General features: G+C 47.1%; 2 protein-coding genes across 2 annotated transcripts in view; both read left to right on the plus strand.

Moving 5' to 3' along the window:
- The first annotated feature begins 1,312 nt into the window (after window positions 1-1,312).
- LOC147091569 (uncharacterized) overlaps window positions 1,313-20,129 on the plus strand; it is a 51,438-nt gene continuing 32,621 nt past the window's right edge. Inside the window, exon 1 of the mRNA XM_085976812.1 lies at window positions 1,313-1,731. The gene's annotated coding sequence lies outside the window, so the exon portion shown is untranslated. The remainder of the gene's footprint in view (window positions 1,732-20,129) is intronic.
- Window positions 14,738-15,513, plus strand: LOC147091570 (uncharacterized; the record flags this gene model as incomplete). Its single annotated transcript, XM_085976813.1, has 1 exon — window positions 14,738-15,513. A coding segment is annotated over one exon (618 nt), but the record flags the coding sequence as incomplete, so codon positions are not given.

The following is a 20,129-nucleotide window of genomic DNA, read 5'->3' on the forward strand; positions in this document are numbered from 1 at the left end:
TTTCTGATTGGCCAGGTGGCACCCCTTGTTCCTAACTCACAATAGATTTATGCGCTGGTTCACCAATAGGAATCCTTCACTTTCTGATTCCTCATTTGCATACGGCTAGCTATTAAATAGCGCGTCCGGGAGACTTTCTCCATCACAAACCCTCGCATCCATTCACCAGGCCTGAAGGGGCGTCGCCCCGAAAAAGGGACCGAAGAAAGCGGCCACCAAGAAGCGCAGGAAGACCAGGAAGCAGATTTACAGCATCTACATCTACAAGGTGCTGAAGCAGGTCCACCCCGACCCGACACCGGCATCTCATTTATAAGCGGGTCGCTGAAAAGCTAAAATGAAATTAAATCTGTCAATTCAGGAACCAGTAATTTTAAAGGATCAATTTGCCATAATTCACAATTTAATAATGAATTATTCAGTCTCACAGATGCCATCTTAATGATTATTCAGTCCCACAGACGCTATAATTTTAATTAAAATTATTCAGTCCCACAGATGACAATCTTTAGCAGTAATGATTATTATTTAGTCTCACAAATGCCATAGTTTTAATTATTATTCAGTCCCAGATACCATAACTTTAACGATTATTATTCAATCCCACAGATGCAATGATTTAAACAATAATGATTATTATTCAATCCTGAATTGACAGATTTAATTTCACTTTAGCTTTTCAGCGACCCGCTTATAAATGAGATGCCGGTGTCGGGTCGGGGTGGACCTGCTTCAGCACCTTGTAGATGTAGATGCTGTAACTCTGCTTCCTGCGCTTCTTGTCGCCTTTGGCCCGCTTCTTGGTGGCCGCTTTCTTCGGCCCCTTTTTCGGGGCGATGCCTCTGGACGCCGCTTCAGGCCTGGTGAATGGACGCGAGGGGTTGTGATGGAGAAAGTCTCCCGGACGCGCTATTTAATAGCTAGCCGTATGTAAATGAGGAATCAGAGGATTTTAACAATAATGATTATTATTCAATCCTACAGATGCAATAATGATTATTCAATCCTACAGATGCAATAATTTAAACAATAATGATTATTATTCAATCCCACAGATGCAATGATTTTAATAACTGGTTAATATTCAGTCCCACAGAGGGCCATCACTTTAACAATAACGAGTCTGATTCTATAAGCCGCCTTTTTCGTTGGTGTCTGAGGTTGGAGCGGATTGAAAAACGCGCCAATCAGAGGCAGAGATTTGCCGGGTTTTCAGGCAATCAGAAGGCGCGGCTGGGCTGGGCTGGGCGGGGCCGGCGGCTGCTATAAAAGCCGCAGCCCGGAGCGGGGAGGAGCAGTTGGAGAACAGCGTTAGAGAGAAGTTCGCCCCCTTAGCCCCTCCAGGGGGAAGGACCGCCGCCCGCCCGGGGAGAAGGGACAGCAGTCGGCCGGCACCTTGGGCAACAAGGGCTCGCCGGTGGGCGGGGATATGACCTCACCCGCGCGCTGAGGCGGTTGAACGGCCGATCAGGAGCCACGTGACGCCGGAGCTGGCGACGGCCTTTTAACACAGTGGGCGGGGCCCCGAGGCGTTGCTGGCTGCGATTGGTGAGCGCAGCTGTCAATCTACGAGTCGCAGCCAATAGAAGAGACGGACTCAGTCAGGGACTTTAAGCGCGCGCTGTGTGGACGCAGTGCGCATGCTCGGTGCTGCTCGCAGTCCCCGGATGAGGATTCGGTTTGAGGAAGGAGATAAAATGGCGGCGGGACTGAGGAGTGGCGGATGGTGCGGTGAGTGTGGATCAGAGAATCTCCGACATTTACAGCAGCGCCTTAGGCAATCTCTGGGAACATTGGGTCGAAGTGGGGCTGGTGGTGGAAGCGGGAGGGTGGCGTGCTTGGGGCAAGTAGTGGGGGGGGGGGGGGGGGCTGCTTGGGTTGACGTGCGCTGCCTGCGCTTGTCTTCCGATTGCTCCCGGCGAAGAGACTCGGTGTTCGGCACCTTCCCGGATTCTTCTCCTCCACTTTGTGCGGTCTTGGGCCAGGGATTCCCAGGTGTCGGTGGGGATGTTACACTTTTTCAAGGAGGCTTTGAGGGTGTCCTTGAAGCGTTTCCTCTGCCCACCTGGGGCTCTCTTGCTGTGCCGGAGCTCCGAGTAGAGCGCTTGTTTTGGGAGTCTCGTATCGGGCATGCGGACAATGTGACCCGTCCATCGGAGCTGATCGAGTGTGGTCAAAGCTTCGATGCTGGGGATGTTGGCCTGAGCGAGAACACCGACGTTGGTGCGTCTATCCTGCCAATGGATTTGCAGGATCTTGCGGAGGCAGCGTTGGTGGTACCTCTCCAGTGCTTTGAGGTGCCTGCTGTACATGGTCCATTTCTCTGAGGCATACAGCACGGCGGGTATCACTGCTGCTCTGTAGACCATGAGCTTAGTGCCGGGTTTGAGGTCTTGGTCTTCAAACACTCTCTTCCTCAGGCGACTGAAGGCTGCACTGACACACTAAAGGCGGTGTTGGACTTCGTCATCGACGTCTGTCCTTGTTGACAGTCGGCTCCCGAGGTATGGAAAGTGGTCCACGTTGTGAGACTATGCCCTGAGACTATGCCCCCTAGTTCTAGCCACTCCAGCCCGGGGAAACAACCTCGCAGCATCTACCCTGTCAATCCCCTTCAGAATCTTGTATATTTCAATGAGATTACCTCTCATTCCCCTACATTACACCCCATCTGCCACCTTACTGCCCACTCACAGTCTATCTGTATCCCTTTGCAGACTCTGTGTCCTCACAGCTTACTGTCCCACCTACATTTGTAGCGTCAGCATACTTGGATACATTACACATTGTCCCTTCATCTAGGTCATTAATGTAGATTGTAAATAGCTGAGGCCCCAACACTGATCCTTGCGGCACCCCACTAGTTACAGCCTGCCAACCTGAAAAACATCCGTTTATCCCTACTCTCTGTTTTCTGTCTGGTAACCAATCCTTGATCCATGCTACTATATTACCCCAACCCCATGAGCCCGAATCTTGTGCAATAACCTTTTATGTGACACCTTATCGACTGCCTTTTGGAAATCTAAATATACTACATCCACTGGTTCCACTTTATCTACCCTGCTAGTAACATCATCAAAAACTCTAATAAATTTGTCAAACATGATTTCCCTTTCATAAAACCATGTTGACTCTGCCTAATCATGTTATGATTTTTCTAAGTGCCCTGATACCACTTCCTTAACACTGGATTCCAGTGTTTTCCGAATGACTGATGGGCTAACTGGCCTGTAGTGCCCTGTTTTCTCTCTTCCCTCCTTTCTTGAATAGCGGTGTTACATTTGCGACCTTCCAATCCGCTGGGACCATTCCAGAATCTAGGGAATTTTGGAAGATCAAAACCAATGTATCCACTATCTCTTCAGCCACCTCTTTTACAACCCTAGGATGTAGGCCGTCGGGTCCAGGGGATTTGTCGGTTTTCAGTCCTATTAGATTCTCTAGTACTTTCTCTACTTATATGAATTATGTTAAGTTCCTCACCCTCATTAGACCCTTGGTTCCCCACCATTTTTGGTCTGCTTTTTGTGTCTTCTACTGTGAAGACAGATACAAAATATTTGTTTAACGTTTCTGCCATTTCCTTATTCCCCATAATAATTTCTCCTGTCTCAGCCTCTAAGGGACCAATGTTTACTTTTGCTACTCTCTTCCTTCCTACATACTTGTAGAAAATCTTACAATCTGCTTTTAGATTTCTTGCTCGTTTTCTGTCATTGCATTTTTTCCCTTTTTTATCAATTTTTGGTCAATCTTTGCTGGTTTCTGAAACTCTCTCAATCCGCAGGCTTACTATTATTCTTTGCAACATTATAAGCTTCTTTCAATCTAATGCTATCCTTACCTTCTTTAGTTAGCCATGGTTGGATCACTTCCCGTGGAGTTTGTTTCTCAATGGAATGTATTTTAGTTGAGAATTATGAAATATTTCTTTAAATGCTAGCCACTGCTTATCTATCGCCATACCTTTTAATCTATTTTTCCAATCTACCTCAGCCAACTCTCCCCTCATACCTATGTAATTGGCTTTATTTAAGTTTAAGACACTAGTTTCGGACTTAGGCAAGTCACTCTCAAAATTAATGTGAAGTTCTAACATATTATGATCACTCTGCCCCAGAGGATGCTTTACTATGAGATTGCTAATTAACCCTGTCTTATTACACAATACAAGTTGTAACATTGTTGGTTCCATGACATTTTGTTCCAGGAAACTGTCCCGAATGGATTCCATGAACCCGTCCTGCAGACTCTTGCTCCACAGCCCTGTAGGTTACGGCTCTTCAAGTGTACACCCAAGTACTTTTTAAATGTGCTGAGGGTCTCTGCCTCTACCATCATTTCAGATAGTGAGTTCCAGACCCCCACCACCCTCTGGGTGAAAAAAATTACATCTGCTCTGCACCCTCTAGTGGATGGACTGGGGAGAAAGGTCTTTACTAGCCGAGGCATAGAATATAAGAGCTGGGAGGTAATGCGTGAACTGTATAGCTAGGCCGCAGCTAGAATACTGCGTGCAGTTCTGGTCAACACATTACAGAAAGGCTGTGATTGCATTACAGAGGGTGCAGAGGAGACTTACGGGGATTTTGCCTGGGCTGGGGAATTTTTGCTATGTGGAAAGATTGGATAGGCTGGGGTTGTTTTCTTTGGAACAGAGAAGGCCAAGGGGAGACTCGATTGAGGTGTATCAAATTATATGGGGCCTAGATAGAGTGGAGAGGAAAGACCTATTTCCCTTAGCAGAAGGGTCAATAATCGGGGGGCATAGATTTAAAGCAGATGGTCAAAGGATTCGAGGGGTTTTGAGGTGAGTTTTTTTTACACCCAGAGGGTGGTGGAGGTCTGGAACTCACTGCCTGAAAGGGTGCTAGAGGCAGAGATTCTCATCACGTTTAAAAACTGCTTGGATATGCACTTGAAGTGCCGTAAGCTACCAGGCTACGGACCAAGTGCTGGAAAGTGGGATTAGAGTGGATAGATCTTTGTCAGCCGGCTCGGACAAGATGGGCCGAATGGCGGCCTTCTGTGCAGTAAATTTCTATGATTGTGTAACCTGGGGAGGATGGGTCCAGTGTGGTCAGACAGTGTGTAACCCGGGGAGGATGGGCCCAGTGAGATCAGACAGTGTGTAACCCGGGGAGGATGGGCCCAGTGAGATCAAACAGTGTGTAACCCAGGGAGGATGAGCCCAGTGAGATCACAGTGTGTAACCCGGGGAGGATGGGCCCAGTGAGATCAAACAGTGTGTAACCCGGGGAGGATGGGCCCAGTGAGATCAGGCAGTGTGTAACCCAGGGAGGATGGGTCCACTGAGATCAGACAGTGTGTAACCCGGGGAGGATGGGCCCAGCTTCGGTTTGCCTAAAGCACAGGGAAATTGTACATTTCTATCCAGAACTTTGGTGATTTGCTGGAAGCCCAGGCGGGCGCGGCAGGGATCTGAGAAAAGGGACAACATCAGACAGAAGCACTCGGACCCAAACTTTTATTTTTATTAAGCTGAAGAAAAGTCTACATTACATTACTTCACACTATTCATGTTGTTATTTTCAGTCCTGCCATAATTAGATTTCCCGGTGGAAGACTGAGTGATTGAGAAAGGTCCACAGCTGAGAGTAAACAGGGATTGTAGACTGAGGAACGACAGCAGGTGAACCAACACAGGATTGTGAGAGCACCAACTGGAGAGAACTCTTCCGATTCAAAGAGCTTCCAGAGATCGACTGGGGGAAAAGGTCAGAGAGAATCCCATTGACTCGGATACACACTGGTCCTGGAGATGGACTGGGGAGAAAGGTCAGCGAGAGTCCCATTGACTCAGATACACACTGGTTCCTCCCTCCCTTCCATTTCCTGATTTACAGCTATTTCTGGGATGTTATTTGTATCCTCTATGGTGAAGACTGATACAAAATACCTGTACAATTCAACTGCCATCTCCTTATTTTCCATTATTAATTCCCTGACTCTCTTTATCGGACCAACACTCACTTTGTTAAATCTTTTCTTTATTAAATATCTATAGAAACTCTTACTATCTGTTTTTATATTTCTAGCTAGCTTTCTCTCGTGCTCTAATTTTTCTCCTTATTAATCTTTTAGTCACTCTTTGCTGTTTTTTATATTCTGTCCCACTGACCTGCCAGCCATCTTTGCGCAATTATATGCTTTTTCTTTAAGTTGGTTTAGTTAACCATGGATGGTGGGTCCTCCCCTTGGAATTTTTCTTTCTAGTTGGAATGTATACTGTGTATTCTGAAATATCCCCTTAAATGTCTGCCACTGCATCTTTAATGACCTGTCCCTTAACCTAATTTGCCAGTTCACTTAACTAGCTCTGCTTTCATGCCCTCGTAATTGCCCTTATTTAATTTTAAAATACTAGTCTTTGACCCATTCTTCTCTCCCTCAAACTGAAGGTAAAATTCAAACATATTATGATCGCTGCTACCCAGGGGCTCCTTCACTGAGGTCTTTAATTCTATCTCGTTGCACAATACCAGGTCTAGTATAGCGTACTCTCTGGTTGGCTCCAGAACGTGCTGTTGTAAGAAACTATCCTGAAAACATTCTATGAACTCCTCACTTAGACTACCTTTGCCCATCTGATTTTTCCGGTCTCTATGTAGATTAAATCCCCCATGATTATTGCCATACCTTTCTGACAAGCTCCTATTAGTTCTTCCTTCATACTCCATCCTACCATGTGGTTACTGTGAGGGGGACTGTACACCACTCAAGTGACTTCTTGCCTTTATCATTTCTCATCTCTACCCAAACCGCTTCTACATCCTGGTTTCCTGAACTTAGGTCATCCCTCTCTATTGTGCTAATACCATCATTAATTAACAGAGCCACCCCTCCACCTTTTCCTAGCTTTCTGCCCTTCCTAAATGTCACGTACTCTTCAATATTCAGGTCCCAATCTATGTCATCCTGCAGTCATGTTTCTGTAATGGCTATCAGATCACATTTATTCCTATTTGCGCCATCAGTTCATCTGTTTTGTTTTGAATGCTACGTGCATTCAGATGCAGAGCCTTTAGTTTTGTCCTTTTATTTTTGTAACCTCTAGCCTTAACTGTTGATTTACTCTTAGATTTGTCCCCTCTATCCCTTCCTGTCACGGTCTATTAATCATTTCCCATATTAATACCTTTCTCTATTGCCTTGTCGCTACTCTTTGATTTACCACATCTTCCCAAATTTGATCCCTTGCCCCCACTATTTAGTTTAAAACCCTCTCTACCGCCCTAGTTATATGACTCGCCAGAACACTGGTCCCAGCACGGTTCAAGTGAAGACCGTCCCAACGATACAGATCCCACTTTCTCCAGTGTGGTGCCAGTGCCCCAGGAATCGAAACCCATTTCTCCCACACCAGTCTTTGAGCCATGCATTCTTCTGTCTAATTTGATTTACCCTATGCCAATTTGCTCGTGGCTCAGGTAATAATGCAGACATTATTACCCTTGAGGTTCTGCTTTTTAATTTAGCCCCTAGCTGCTCACAGTCTCTCAGCAGAACCGCTTTCCTAGTTCTAACTGTGTCGTTGGTACCTACATGGACCACGACCATTGGCTCCTCCCCCTCCCACTGCAAGTTCCTCTCTAGCCCAGAGCAGATATCCTGAACCCTGGCACCGGGCAGGCAACACAGCCATCTGGACTCTCGCTCTTGGCCGCAGAGAACTGTATCTATCGCCCTGACTCTGCTATCCCTTATTATCACTATATTCCTATTAACTCCCCCCGCTTGAATCGCTTCCTGTACCTCAGTGCCACGGTCAGTTTGCTCATCCACCCTGCAGCCACCGCTTTCATCCATACAGGCCGCAAGAACCTCAAACCTGTTGGACAATTGCAAAGGCTGAGGCTCCCATACCTGCCTCACTTTAAATTTAATTTGAATGAATTAAAGGGTAAGGCATGGCAGGAGAGCTCTGTGCCGTGGTATGCTCCTCCTGCACTATGTGGGAAATCAAGGACACTTCCTGTGTCCCTGACGACCAGGTGTGCCGGAAGTGTATCCAGCTGCAGCTACTGACAGACCGCATTGCGGCGCTGGAGCTGCGAGTGGATACATACTGGAGCATTCGCGATGCTGAGGACGTCGTGGATAGCACGTTTAGGGAGTTGGTCATACCGCAGGTAAAGGCTGCACAGGCAGGAAGAGAATGGGTGGCCACCAGGCAGAGTAGTAGGCACAGGCAGGTAGTGCAGGGGTCCCCTGTGACCATCCCGCTCTCACAGATATGCCGCTTTGGATATTGTTGGGGAGGATGGCTTATCGGGAAGGCAGCAGCAGCCAACTTCCTGGCACCGTGGGTGGTTCTGCTGCACAGGACGGGAGGAAAAAGAGTGGGAGAGCTATAGTAACAGGGGATTCTATTGTAAGGGGAACAGATGGGCGTTTCTGCAGGCACAAATGTGACTCCAGGATGGTATGTTGCCTCCTGGTGCAAGGGTCAAGGATGTCTCCAGAGCGGCTGCAGAACATTTTGGAAGGGGAGGGTGAACAGCTAGTTGTCGTGGAGCATATAGGTACCAACGATATAGGTACAAAACGGGATGAGGTCCTAAAAGATGAATATAGGGAGTTAGGAGGTAAATTTAAAAATAGGACCTCCAAGGTAGTAATCTCAGGATTGCTACCAGTGCCACGTGCTAGTCAGAGTAGAAATAGAAGGATATTTCAGATGACTACGTGGCTAGAGGAATGGTGCAAGGGGGAGGGATTCAAATTCCTGGGACATTGGAACTGGTTCTGGGGGAGGTGGGGCTAGTACAAACCGGACAGTTTGCACCTGGGCAGGACCGGGACCGATGTCCTAGGGGGAGTGTTTGCTGGTGCTCTGGGGGAGGGTTTAAACTAAAATGGCAGGGGCTTGGGAACCTGAGCAGGGAGACAGAGGAAAGGGAAACAAGGATAGAAGCAAAAGACAGGAAGGAGAAAAACAAAGGTGGCGGTCAGAGAAATCATGGGTTTAAATCAATCATAGCCACAGTAAATAATAATTCTAAAAGGTGTAAGAGTGTTTAAAAAAAGCAAGCCTGAAGGCCTTGTGTCTTAATGTGAGGAGCATTCATAATAAGGTGGAGGAATTAGTTGCGCAAATAGAGGTAAACGGATGTGATATGATTGGGATTTCGGAAACATTGCTCCAGGGTGACCAAGGCTGGGAACTCAACATCCAGGTGTATTCAATATTCAGGAAAGATAGGCGAAAAGGAGGTGGGGTAGCATTGCTTTTTAAAGAGGAGATTAACACAATTGAAAGGAAGGATATTAGCTCTGATGATGTGGAATCTGTATGGGTAGAGCTGAGAAATACCAAGGGGCAGAAAACGTTAGTGGGAGTGTTATACAGACCGCCAAACAGTAATGCGGCGGTTGGGGATGGCATTAAACGGGAAATTAGAGACGTGTGCAATAAGGGCACAGCAGTTATCATGGGTGACTTTAATCTACATATAGATTGGGCTAACCAAATTAGTAACCATATACTGTGGAGGAGGAATTCTTGGATGGTTTCCTGGACCAATATGTCAAGAAACCAACTAGAGATCAGGCCATCTTAGACTGGGTATTATGTAATGAGAGAGGATTAATTAGCAATCTTGTTGTGCGAGGCCCCTTGGGTCAGAGCGATCATAACATGATAGAATTCTTCATTATGATGGAGAGTGAAGTAGTTGACTCCGAGAGTAGGGTCCTGAATTTAAATAAAAGAAACTACGATGGTATGAGGCGCGAGTTAGGTAGGATTGATTGGGGCATGTTACTCAAAGGGTTGATGGTGGATAGGCAATTGCAAACATTCAAAGATTGCATGGATAAACTACAGAATTTGTTCATCCCTGTTTGGCATAAAAATAAAACAAAAAAGGGGACTCAACTGTGGCTAACAAGGGAAATTAGGGATAGCATAAGATCCAAGGAGAGGACATATAAATTGGCCAGAAAAAGCAGTAAACCTGAGGATTGGGAGCAGTTTAGGATTCAGCAAACGTGGACAAAGGGATTAAGTAAGAGGGGGAAAATAGAGTATGAGAGTAAGCTTTCAGGGAACATAAAAACTAACTGTAGATATGTGAAGAGAAAAAGATTGGTGAAGTCAAGCATAGGTCCCTTGCAGTCAGAATCAGGTGAATTTATAATGGGGAACAAAGAAATGGCAGGCCAATTAAATACATACTTTGGTTCTGTCTTCACAAAGGAGGACACAAATAACCTCCCGGAGATGTCGGGGAACATAGGGTCTAATGAGAGGGAGGAACTGAAAGAAATCAGTATTTGTAGGGAAATGGTGTTAGGGAAATTGACGGGATTGAAGGCCGATAAATCCCCAGGGTCTGATAATCGACATCCTAGGGTACTTAAGGAAGTAGCCCTAGAAATAGTAGATGCATTGCTGGTCATCTTCCAAAATTTGATAGACTCTGGAACAGTTCCCATGGGTTGGAGGGTAGCTAATATTACCTCACTATTCAAAAAGGTGGCCGAGAGAAAACGGGGAATTATATCGGTAGTGGGGAAAATGCTAGAGTCCATTATAAAAGATGTAATAGCAGAGCACTTGGAAAACAGTGACAGGATCGGACAAAGTCAACATGGATTTACAAAAGGTAAATCATGCTTGACTAATCTACTGGAATTTTTTGAGGATGTAACTGGTAGAATAGATAAGGGAGAACCAGTGGATGTGGTGTATTTGGACTTTCAGAAGGCTTTCGATTAGGTACCGTATAAGAGATTAGCGTGTAAAGTTAAGGCACATGGGATTGGGGGCAAGGTACTGACTTGGATAGAGAACTGGTTGGCAGACAGGAAGCAAAGAGTTGGAATAAACGGGACTTTTTCCGAGTGGCAGGCAGTGACTAGTGGGGTACCGCAGGGATCGGTCCTAGGACCCCAGCTATTCACAATATATATAAATGATCTGGGCGAGGGAACTAGATGTAACATCTCCAAGTTTGCAGACGACACAAAGCAGGGTGGGCGTGTGTGAGGAGGATGCCGAAAAACTCCAGTATGATTTGGACAGGTTGGGTGATTAGGCAGAAGCATGGCAGATGCAGTATAATGTGGATAAATGCGAGGTTATCCACTTTGGTGGCAAAAACAGGAAGGCGGATTATTATCTGAATGGCAATAGATTGGGAGAAGGGGAGGTGCAACGAGACCTGGGTGTCCTTGTGCACCAGTCGCTGAAGGTAAGCATGCAGGTACAGCAGGCGGTTAAGAAGGCAAATGGTATGTTGGCCTTCGTAGCGAGAGGGTTTGAATACAGGAACAAGGATGTCTTGCTGCAGTTGTACAGGGCCTTGGTGAGACCACATCGTGAGGATTGTGTGCAGTTTTGGTCGCCTTATCTGAGGAAGGAATTTCTTGCCGTGGAAGGAGTTCAACGAAGATTCACCAGGCTGATACCTGGGATGGCAGGAATGGCGTATGAGGAGAGATTGGGACGCTTGGGCTTTTACTCACTGGAGCTTAGAAGAATGAGAGGGGATCTCATTGAAACTTATAAAATTCTGACGGGACTGGACAGACTAGATGCAGGAAGGATGTTCCCAATGGTCGGGGAGTCCAGAACCAGGGGTCACAGTCTAAGGATACGGGGTAAGCCATTTTGGACAGAAATGAGGAGGAATTTCTTCACCCAGAGAGTGGTGAACTTGTGGAATTCTCTACCACAGAAGGCAGTAGAGGCCAATACGTTAAATATATTCAAGAAGGAGTTGGATATATTTCTTAAGGCTAAAGGGATCAAGGGGTATGGGGAGAAAGCAGGGACCGGGTACTGAATTATGATGATCAGCCATGATTGCGTTGAATGGCGGAGCAGGCTAGAGGGGCCGAATGGCCTACTCCTGCTCCTATCTTCTATGTTTGTATGGTTCTATGCTTTAGTTTGAGCTGGAGTGGAGATGGAGGAGAAGCTGCTGGGTTTAACCGCCAGTACTTCTGAGCCCAGGAGGACCCAACAATTTGCAATGTGAGACTGTCAAGGGAGGTGGATTCTAGGGGAGATTAGGTTGTTAAACAGACACTGTCTGTACATAGAGTCATAGTTATACAGCACAGAAAGAGGCCCTTCTGCCCATCGCATCCGAGCCGGCCATCAAGCCCTGTCTAATCTAATCCCATTTTCCAGCATTTGGTCTGTAGCCTTGTATGCTATGGCATTTCAAGTGCTTATCCAAATGCTTCTTGAATGTTGTGAGGGTTCCTGCCTCTACCACCCTTTCAGGCAGTGCGTTCCAGATTCCAACCACCCTCTGGGTGAAAAAGTTCTTCCTCAAATCTCCTCTAAACCTCCTGCCCCTTACCTTGAATCTATGCCCCCTTGTTATCGACCCCTCTACTAAGGGAAAAGTTTCCTTTCTATCTACCCTATCTATGCCCCTCATAATTTTGTACACCTCAATCAGGTCCGCCCTCAGCCTTCTCTGCTCCAAGGAAAACAAGCCCAGCCTGTCCAGTCTTTCTTCATAGCTGAAGCGTTCCAGCCCAGGTAACATCCTGGTGAATCTCCTCTGCACCCTCTCCAAAGCAATCACATCCTTCCTGTAGTGTGGCGACCAGAACTGTACACCGTATTCCAGCTGTGGCCTAACCAGCGTTTTGTACAGCTCCATCATAACCTCCCTGTTCTTATATTCTATGCCTCGGCTAATGAAGGCAAGTATCCCATATGCCTTTTTAACCACCTTGTCCACCTGTTCTGCTGCCTTCAGGGATCTATGTACATGCACACCAAGGTCCGTCTGATCCTCTGTCTTTCCTAGGGTCCTACCATTCATTGTGTATTCCCTTGCCTTGTTAGCCCCTCCAAAATGCATCACCTCACACACTTTTCAGGGTTAATTTCCATTTGACACTGTTCTGCCCATCTGACCAACCCATCTATATCGTCCTGCAGACTGAAGCTACCCTCCTCGCTATTTACCACCCCACCAATTTTCGTGTCATCTGCGAACTTACTGATCATACCTTTTACATTCACATCCAAATCATTAATGTAGACCGCAAACAGCAAGGGACCCAGTACCGATCCCTGCGGTACCCCACTGGACACAGGCTTCCAGTCACAAAAACAACCTTCCACCATCACCCTCTGCCTTCTGCCACTAAGCCAGTTTTGGATCCAATGTGCCAAGGCACCCTGGATCCCATGGGCTCTTACCTTCTTGGCCAGTCTCCTATGCGGGACTTTATCGAAAGCCTTACTGAAATCCATGTATACCACATCCACTGCACTACCCTCATCCACACACCTAGTCACCCACTCGAAAAAATTCAATCAAATTGGTCAGACATGATCTTCCCTTGACAAAGCCATGCTGACTATCCCTGATTAATCCTTGCCTCTCCAAGTGGAGACTAATTCTGTCCCTCAGAATTTTTTCCAATAATTTCCCTACCACTGATGTTGGGCTCACTGGCCTGTAATTCCCAGGTTTATCGCTACTACCCTTCTTGAATAATAGTACTACGTTAGCTGTTCTCCAGTCCTCTGGCACATCCCCTGTGGCCAGAGAGGTTCTGAAAATTTGTGTCCGAGCCCCTGCAATCTCTTCCTTTGCCTCACACAGCAGCCTGGGATACATCTCGTCCGGGCCTGGGGATTTATCCACTTTTAAGCCTGCTAAAACCGCTAGTACCTCCTCCCTCTCGATGCTAATATGTTCAAGTATATCACAGTCCACCTGCCCGATTTCTATGTCTACATCGTCCTTCTCCATAGTGAACGCAGATGCAAAAAATTCATTTAAAACCCCACCTACATCTTCTGGCTCCACACACACATTGCCACTTTGGTCCCTAATGGGCCCTACTCTTTTCCTAGTTATCCTCTTGCCCTTAATATACTTATAAAACACCTTTAGGATTTTCCTTTATTTTGCTCGCCAGTGTTATTTCATGGCCCCTCCTCGTTCTAATGCAATGTAAAAGAGTATTGTTTTAGGAACAAGTATTTCTGTACAGGCTTTTAACCCAGTTTATATCTACAGATTTGTTTTAATTCATTCTTGGGATGTGGGTGTCGCTCGCAAGAGCAGCAAATATTGCCAATCCCCAGTTTCCCGTTGAGAAGTGGGTGGTGAGTCGCCTTCTTGAACTACTGCAGTCCGTGTGGTGAAGGTATTCCCACAATGTTGTTAGGTAAGGAGTTCCAGGATTTTGACCCAGCAATGATGAATATATCTGAGTCAGGATGATGTGTGACTTGGAGGGGAACTTGGATGTGATGGTGCTCCCATACAACAGCTGCCCTTGTCCTTCTAGGTGGTGGAGGTTGCGGGTTTTGGAGGTTCTATCAAAGTTCTGGTCGAGTTGCAGATGTATAAAGTTTCTTTCCTTCGCCCCCTCCCACCTCTCTCTCTCTCTCCTCCCATAGAGGCCAGAGTCTTGTGTAGGCCCAGACCAGGTGGCGGATTCCCTTCCATGAAGGACATTAGTGAACCAGTTGGGTTTTTATGACAATCCGGCAGCTTTTATGGTCACTTTTTTCTAGTGCCGGTCCCACAAATGACCAGATTCACTGAGCTCAATTTCACAACCTGCCTTTGTTTTCTTGTGGGTTGTCTCTCACACTCCCAGTTTTAAATTAATTTTACAGGGCACTGGAAGGGGAGGATTTACAGACGGTAAGCTCAAACCAAACCACTTCAAGATCTGACAGTCACTCGACTCATCGGATCTGAATATCACCGGCCTCTGAACATGGAAGCAAAAAGCACCGTTCACAGCGGGGAGAAACCGTACACGTGTTCTGTGTGTGGTCGAGGCTTCAGCCAACCCTCTGGCCTATCGAGACACAAGCGCATTCACACCGGGGAGACGCCGTTCACCTGCTCGGAGTGTGGGAAAGGGATTCACTCAGTTATCCACCCTGCTGAATCACCAGCGAGTTCACACTGGGGAGAGGCCGTTCACCTCGGAGTGTGGGAAGGGATTCACTCAGTTATCCCACCTGCTGAGACACCAGCGAGTTCACTCTGATGAGAGACCTTTTAACTGCTCGGACTGTAGGAAGTGCTTTAAAACTTCCAGGGAACTGATACGCCATCAACGTGTTCACACTGACGAGAGACTGTTCAGGTGCTCTCACTCTGAGACTGGGTTTAGGCAGTCATCTGAGCTCACTGCACACCAGCGCACTCACACTGGGGAGAGACCGTTCAGGTGCTCCATGTGTGGGAAGGGATTCACTCAGTTATCCCACCTGCTGAATCACCAGCGAGTTCACACCGGGGAGAGGCCGTTCACCTGCCCTGAGTGTGGTAAGGGATTCACTCAGTCATCCCACCTGCTGACACACCAGCGAGTTCACAAGTGACTGCAGGGGTTGGATTCTGTTGTTGCTGCTGTTAATCACATCCAGGACTGAACCATGTTCATTCTGACAGGTGGGGATTGTTTCTGCTGATGTTAATAACTCCGGGAACTGGGCTGGAGTTTAATATTCTGGATATATGTCAAATAAATCAACTTTGTTTCAAACACGTTTTTGTAGATCTTTGTCTTTCCCACCTGAGTGTTTAGCATCACCTGGCTGGAGCTCAAAGGATAATCTTGGGGAGGATCGTACGGCGGGAACAGAACTCCAGCCTGGACACAGTCCTTCAGGGCCACACTGAGAGGGGCAAACGGCACTTTGGTCTTTCTTCTCTCTCTTCACTGACAGCAAAGTTGCCGTGTGGGTTAATCTCAAGGCGTGTGAGAAATGTGTCCCAGCCACTCTCTGCCATGGTTCAGAGCTCCTGGGCACGGAACAGAAGGCTCCTTTAGGAATGTACCCAAGTGCTTTTTTTTTTAATGGCCTTATTAACCTGTGTTGCTACTTTTAGTGATTTGTGTATCTGTATCCCTGGAACCCTCTGCTCCTCCAGCCCATTTAGACTCTTAGGGGGAAATTCGGTGGCACCCCCTTTGGGTCGCTAACATCACTGGGGCTAATTTTAGCCCCCTGAAAAAGTTAGCGCCCCTGCACATTAAATTCAGTGGTAGCGCCCCAAGCAGGAGGCGGGGTGCCACTGGAAGTGCTCCCCTCCCTCTGGAGGCGCTACCAGTGATTTCACGGTGCTTCGTGTAACAGCGCCACGCTCGCCGGCACATAGGACTGCGTCATAGCAGACCTCCCTCCCTGATTAAAGCGGAGGGGCCTAGCACTGCGCACACTGGGGCCGTGCTGGACCACCGGGGAGCAGGGTGTTGGATCAAGAGGAGCGCCCGACTGAGCGATCACGGCCGACACCCCGAAGAAGAAAGGGGAAGGGGGCAGGTGCTCGCAGTTGGCCAAAATAAAAAGTTGCCGCCCGACACCTGCCCTTTAAGTGGTGTCGCCGCGGCTGCAGGAACGACCCCTGACGCTGTCGGACATGTCATCCGGCGATAGGTCAGGGGTTGCAGCCGGGGTGCTGCACATGGCAATGACATCATTGCCGGCGGTGCGGTGCCACGGGGCGCAACCAGCTGCCGCTGCCGCTAACCTTCCACTGAATATCACAGGAGGCACAAAGCAACACAATTTCACCCCCTTGTCCAAGTCATGTGTGGCCTCCTTATTCTTCCCACCAAAACACACCACTTCACACTGATCTACAGTGAAATTCATTAACACACCACCTCACACTGATCTTTTGTGAAATTCATTTGCCAATTACACCCCATGCTGAAATTTATTAATGGCTTCTTGCATTTTGTCTTCCTCAGTATTAACTCTACCTTCTTTGGTGTTATCAACAAACTTTGAAATTGTTCTTCTGATTCCCGAGTCCAAATCATTTATGAACAACTATGATCCCAGCACAAATCCCTGTGGAACACCATTGTACCTGATCGAGTATGTCACATGGCCCCTCGCGCCTGCTCCGCCATTCAGTAAGATCATGACTCATCATTGACCTCAGCTCCACTTTTCCACCCGATCCCCATATCCCTTGATTCCCCTAGAGTCCAAATATCTAACTATCTCAGCCTTGAATATACTCAAAGACTCAGCATTCACAGCCCTCTGGGGCAGAGAATTCCAAAGATTCACAACCCTCTGAGTGAAGAAATTCCTCCTTATCTCAGTCTTAAATGGCCGACAACCTATCCTGAGATTATGCCCCTTAGTTCTACACAGTCCAGCCAGGGGAAACAGCCTCTCCACATCTACCCTGTCAATACCCCTCAAAATCTTGTATGTTGCAACTTAAAATGTACATTTCCCCTCATTTTTCCTCCCAAAATGTATCACTTCACATATCTCTACACTAAATTTCATCTGACCCCTACCTGTTCAATCTACTAACCCATGTATATCACATTTAAATCACTCTTCACAGTTCCCCACACTCCCTATTGTAGTCTCATCTAGATATTTTGATCTTGTGCTCCATAAACCCAAGCCCAGATCATTTGTCTATATTGAGAAGAGCAATGGTTCCAACACTGACCCTGGGGGACACCACTGTTTACATCCCTCCAGTCTGAACATCCATTAACCACTACTCTCTGTCCTTTACAAAACTTCCTATCCATGCTGCCCCACTCCCTTTAATACCATGAGCCTTAACTTGTCCTCCCACTTTTAAAGGTTTGTGTAACTGAGCCGTTTGTTTCCTACAATACAACACTGTCAGTGACTACACTTCCAAAGTACTTCATTGGCTGTGAAGCACATTGCGACGTCCTGAGGTGGTGAAAGGTGCTATATAAATGCAAGTCTTTTTTGTAGGTTTTTGAGATATTAACATAAAAAGGCTAAAATTCATTGTCATGAAGTGTCTCATGTAATATGCATTATGGGAAAGAGAAGTTTAGTCTGAGTTAGAAACTCAAACAGGTGTTTCACTGCAGAGAGATCGCCATGGCAACACTGATGAGACATTCCATTCACTGAATCGACTGATTGGAATCTGTAATCAGATCAGGGGAAAAACAGGTTTTGTCTGTTATTAAACACAATATAAGCTTAAAGCAGAGTGAGAAGTAGAATAGTTTAAATTATAATGTGTGCTGTTCATATGTATAATTGTGAAACTATAAGAAATAACATAATTAACAGCAGGCATGGTAGTTTAGGGATGATGAGAACATTACTGAAGAAAAGTAACTGTTGGGAACCAGGGAATGTGTCCTTGTAAATCACAGATTAGCAAACTTCCAGCTGTCTTTTCCTCGCTTCCTGCCAAAACCCAGCAGAGAAGACAAAGAGTCAGGTGCCAGAGATGGATCACTGCAGGGTATAAAAGTGAGGGGATACTGATGTAAGGGGGCAGTTGGGACTGGAGATCAAGCTCAGGGCACCTGAGGTTCCATCCAGCGAGCTGACCTCATGTAATGTTAGTGGGGGTGGTATACAGACCTCCAAACAGTAATGCGGAGGTTCGGGATTGCATTAAATGGGAAATTAGGGATGCGTGCAATAAGGGCACAGCAGTTATCATGGGTGACTTTAATCTACATATAGATTGGGCTAACCAAATTAGTAACAATACTGTGGAGGAGGAATTCCTGGAGTGTATACAGGATGGTTTCCTGGACCAATATGTCGAGGAATCAACTAGAGATCATGCCATCTTAGACTGGGTATTATGTAATCAGAAAGGATTAAGTAGCATTCTTGTTGTGCGAGGCCCTTTGGGTCAGAGCGAACATAATATGATAGAATTCTTCATTAAGATGGAGAGTGAAGTATTTGACTGAGACTAGGGTCCTGAATTTAAATAAAGGAAACTACGATGGTCTGAGCAGCAAGTTGGGTAGGATTGATTGGGGAATGTCACTCAAAGGGTTGATGGTGGATAGGCAATGGCAAACACTCAAAAATCGCATGGATGAACTACAGAATTTGATCATCCCTGTTTGGCATAAAAATAAAACAAAAAAGGTGACTCAACCATGGCTAACAAGGGAAATTAGGGATCGCATAGGATCCAAGGAGAGGACATACAAGTTGGCCAGAAAAATCAGTAAACCTGAGGATTGGGAGCAGTTTAGAATTCAGCAAAGGAGGACAAAGGGATTAATTAAGAGGGGGAAAATAGAGTATGAGAGTAAGCTTTTAGGGAACATAAAAACTGACTGTAAAAGCGTTAATAGATACTATCTGGAGTGCCCGGCAGTGCCAAGGCTTTTTCGAGGGCATGTTGTTGTTGGAAGAGAGAGAGAGAGAGCGACTGAGGGAGGGGTGAGGGGGTGAAGAGAGGGGAGGGGGACGGGGGGAGAGGGAGGGGGGAGGGGGAGGGGGAAGGAGAGAGGGAAGGAGAGAGGGAAGGAGACAGTGAGGGAAGGAGGAAGAAACCGGGCAGCCCAGCCTAAAGATGGCGCTGTTCGGGCCCACATTGAAGTTCCGCCATGATCAAAGATGGCATCACAAGGAAATTGCCGTGCCGCCATTATCAAATATGGCGCTGTTGTTTCGCTACATTGAACTGCTGCCAGGGTGAAAGATGGCCGGGCCCAGTTGCCGGGGTAACCCTCCTCCCCTCCCGATCTCCAGAGCCGGTTGCCGGGTTAAACCTTTCCCCCCTTCCGAACCCGTGCCCCGCGCGCACCCCCCGCCCGAGCTGGCGATGGCTCCGGGGAGCTCCGTGCCGCCCCACGCACTGACATGGCCCCGCCCTCCCGAGTTGGCTTCAAGCGAGCCGGCTTCAAGACCGCCGAGCGGGGAACAGAGAGAGACGGGCGCAACCGCCTAGGAGACCCCGTGCTCCCGACTGAGTCAGTGGACGCGAGAGTGATGAGAACGGGGGGGAACCGAGGAGAGCGGGGGGGGGGACCGAAGGGGGGGTGCGGGGTGGGAGGAGCTTGCCACAAAACAATTGCCTACGGTCCAGCATAGCTGGCAACAAACGCCCAGGCTTCGAGGCCTACCTGCAAAAATGGGGAAATGTAGGAAAATTAATGAGATTAGATAAAAGATTTAGAAAGCAATTAACTTTTTTAAAAAACAATATGTGTTTTAAAAGCAACTTTTTTTTATTAAAGGCGCAGAAAGCGGGAAAAAGAAATGAAAAGTTTGGAATCAAGATGGCGGCGACTCACCTCAGTTCAGAACGATAAGGGCCGCCCACACACGCACCGATTGGTTGACCGTCAGGTCACCGAAGCGTAGGATTGGT

The sequence above is a fragment of the Somniosus microcephalus genome, unplaced genomic scaffold, assembly GCF_052327205.1.
Source record: "Somniosus microcephalus isolate GS21.2 unplaced genomic scaffold, FLI_Smic_1.0 unresolved_chr3, whole genome shotgun sequence".
Lineage (NCBI taxonomy): Eukaryota > Metazoa > Chordata > Chondrichthyes > Squaliformes > Somniosidae > Somniosus > Somniosus microcephalus.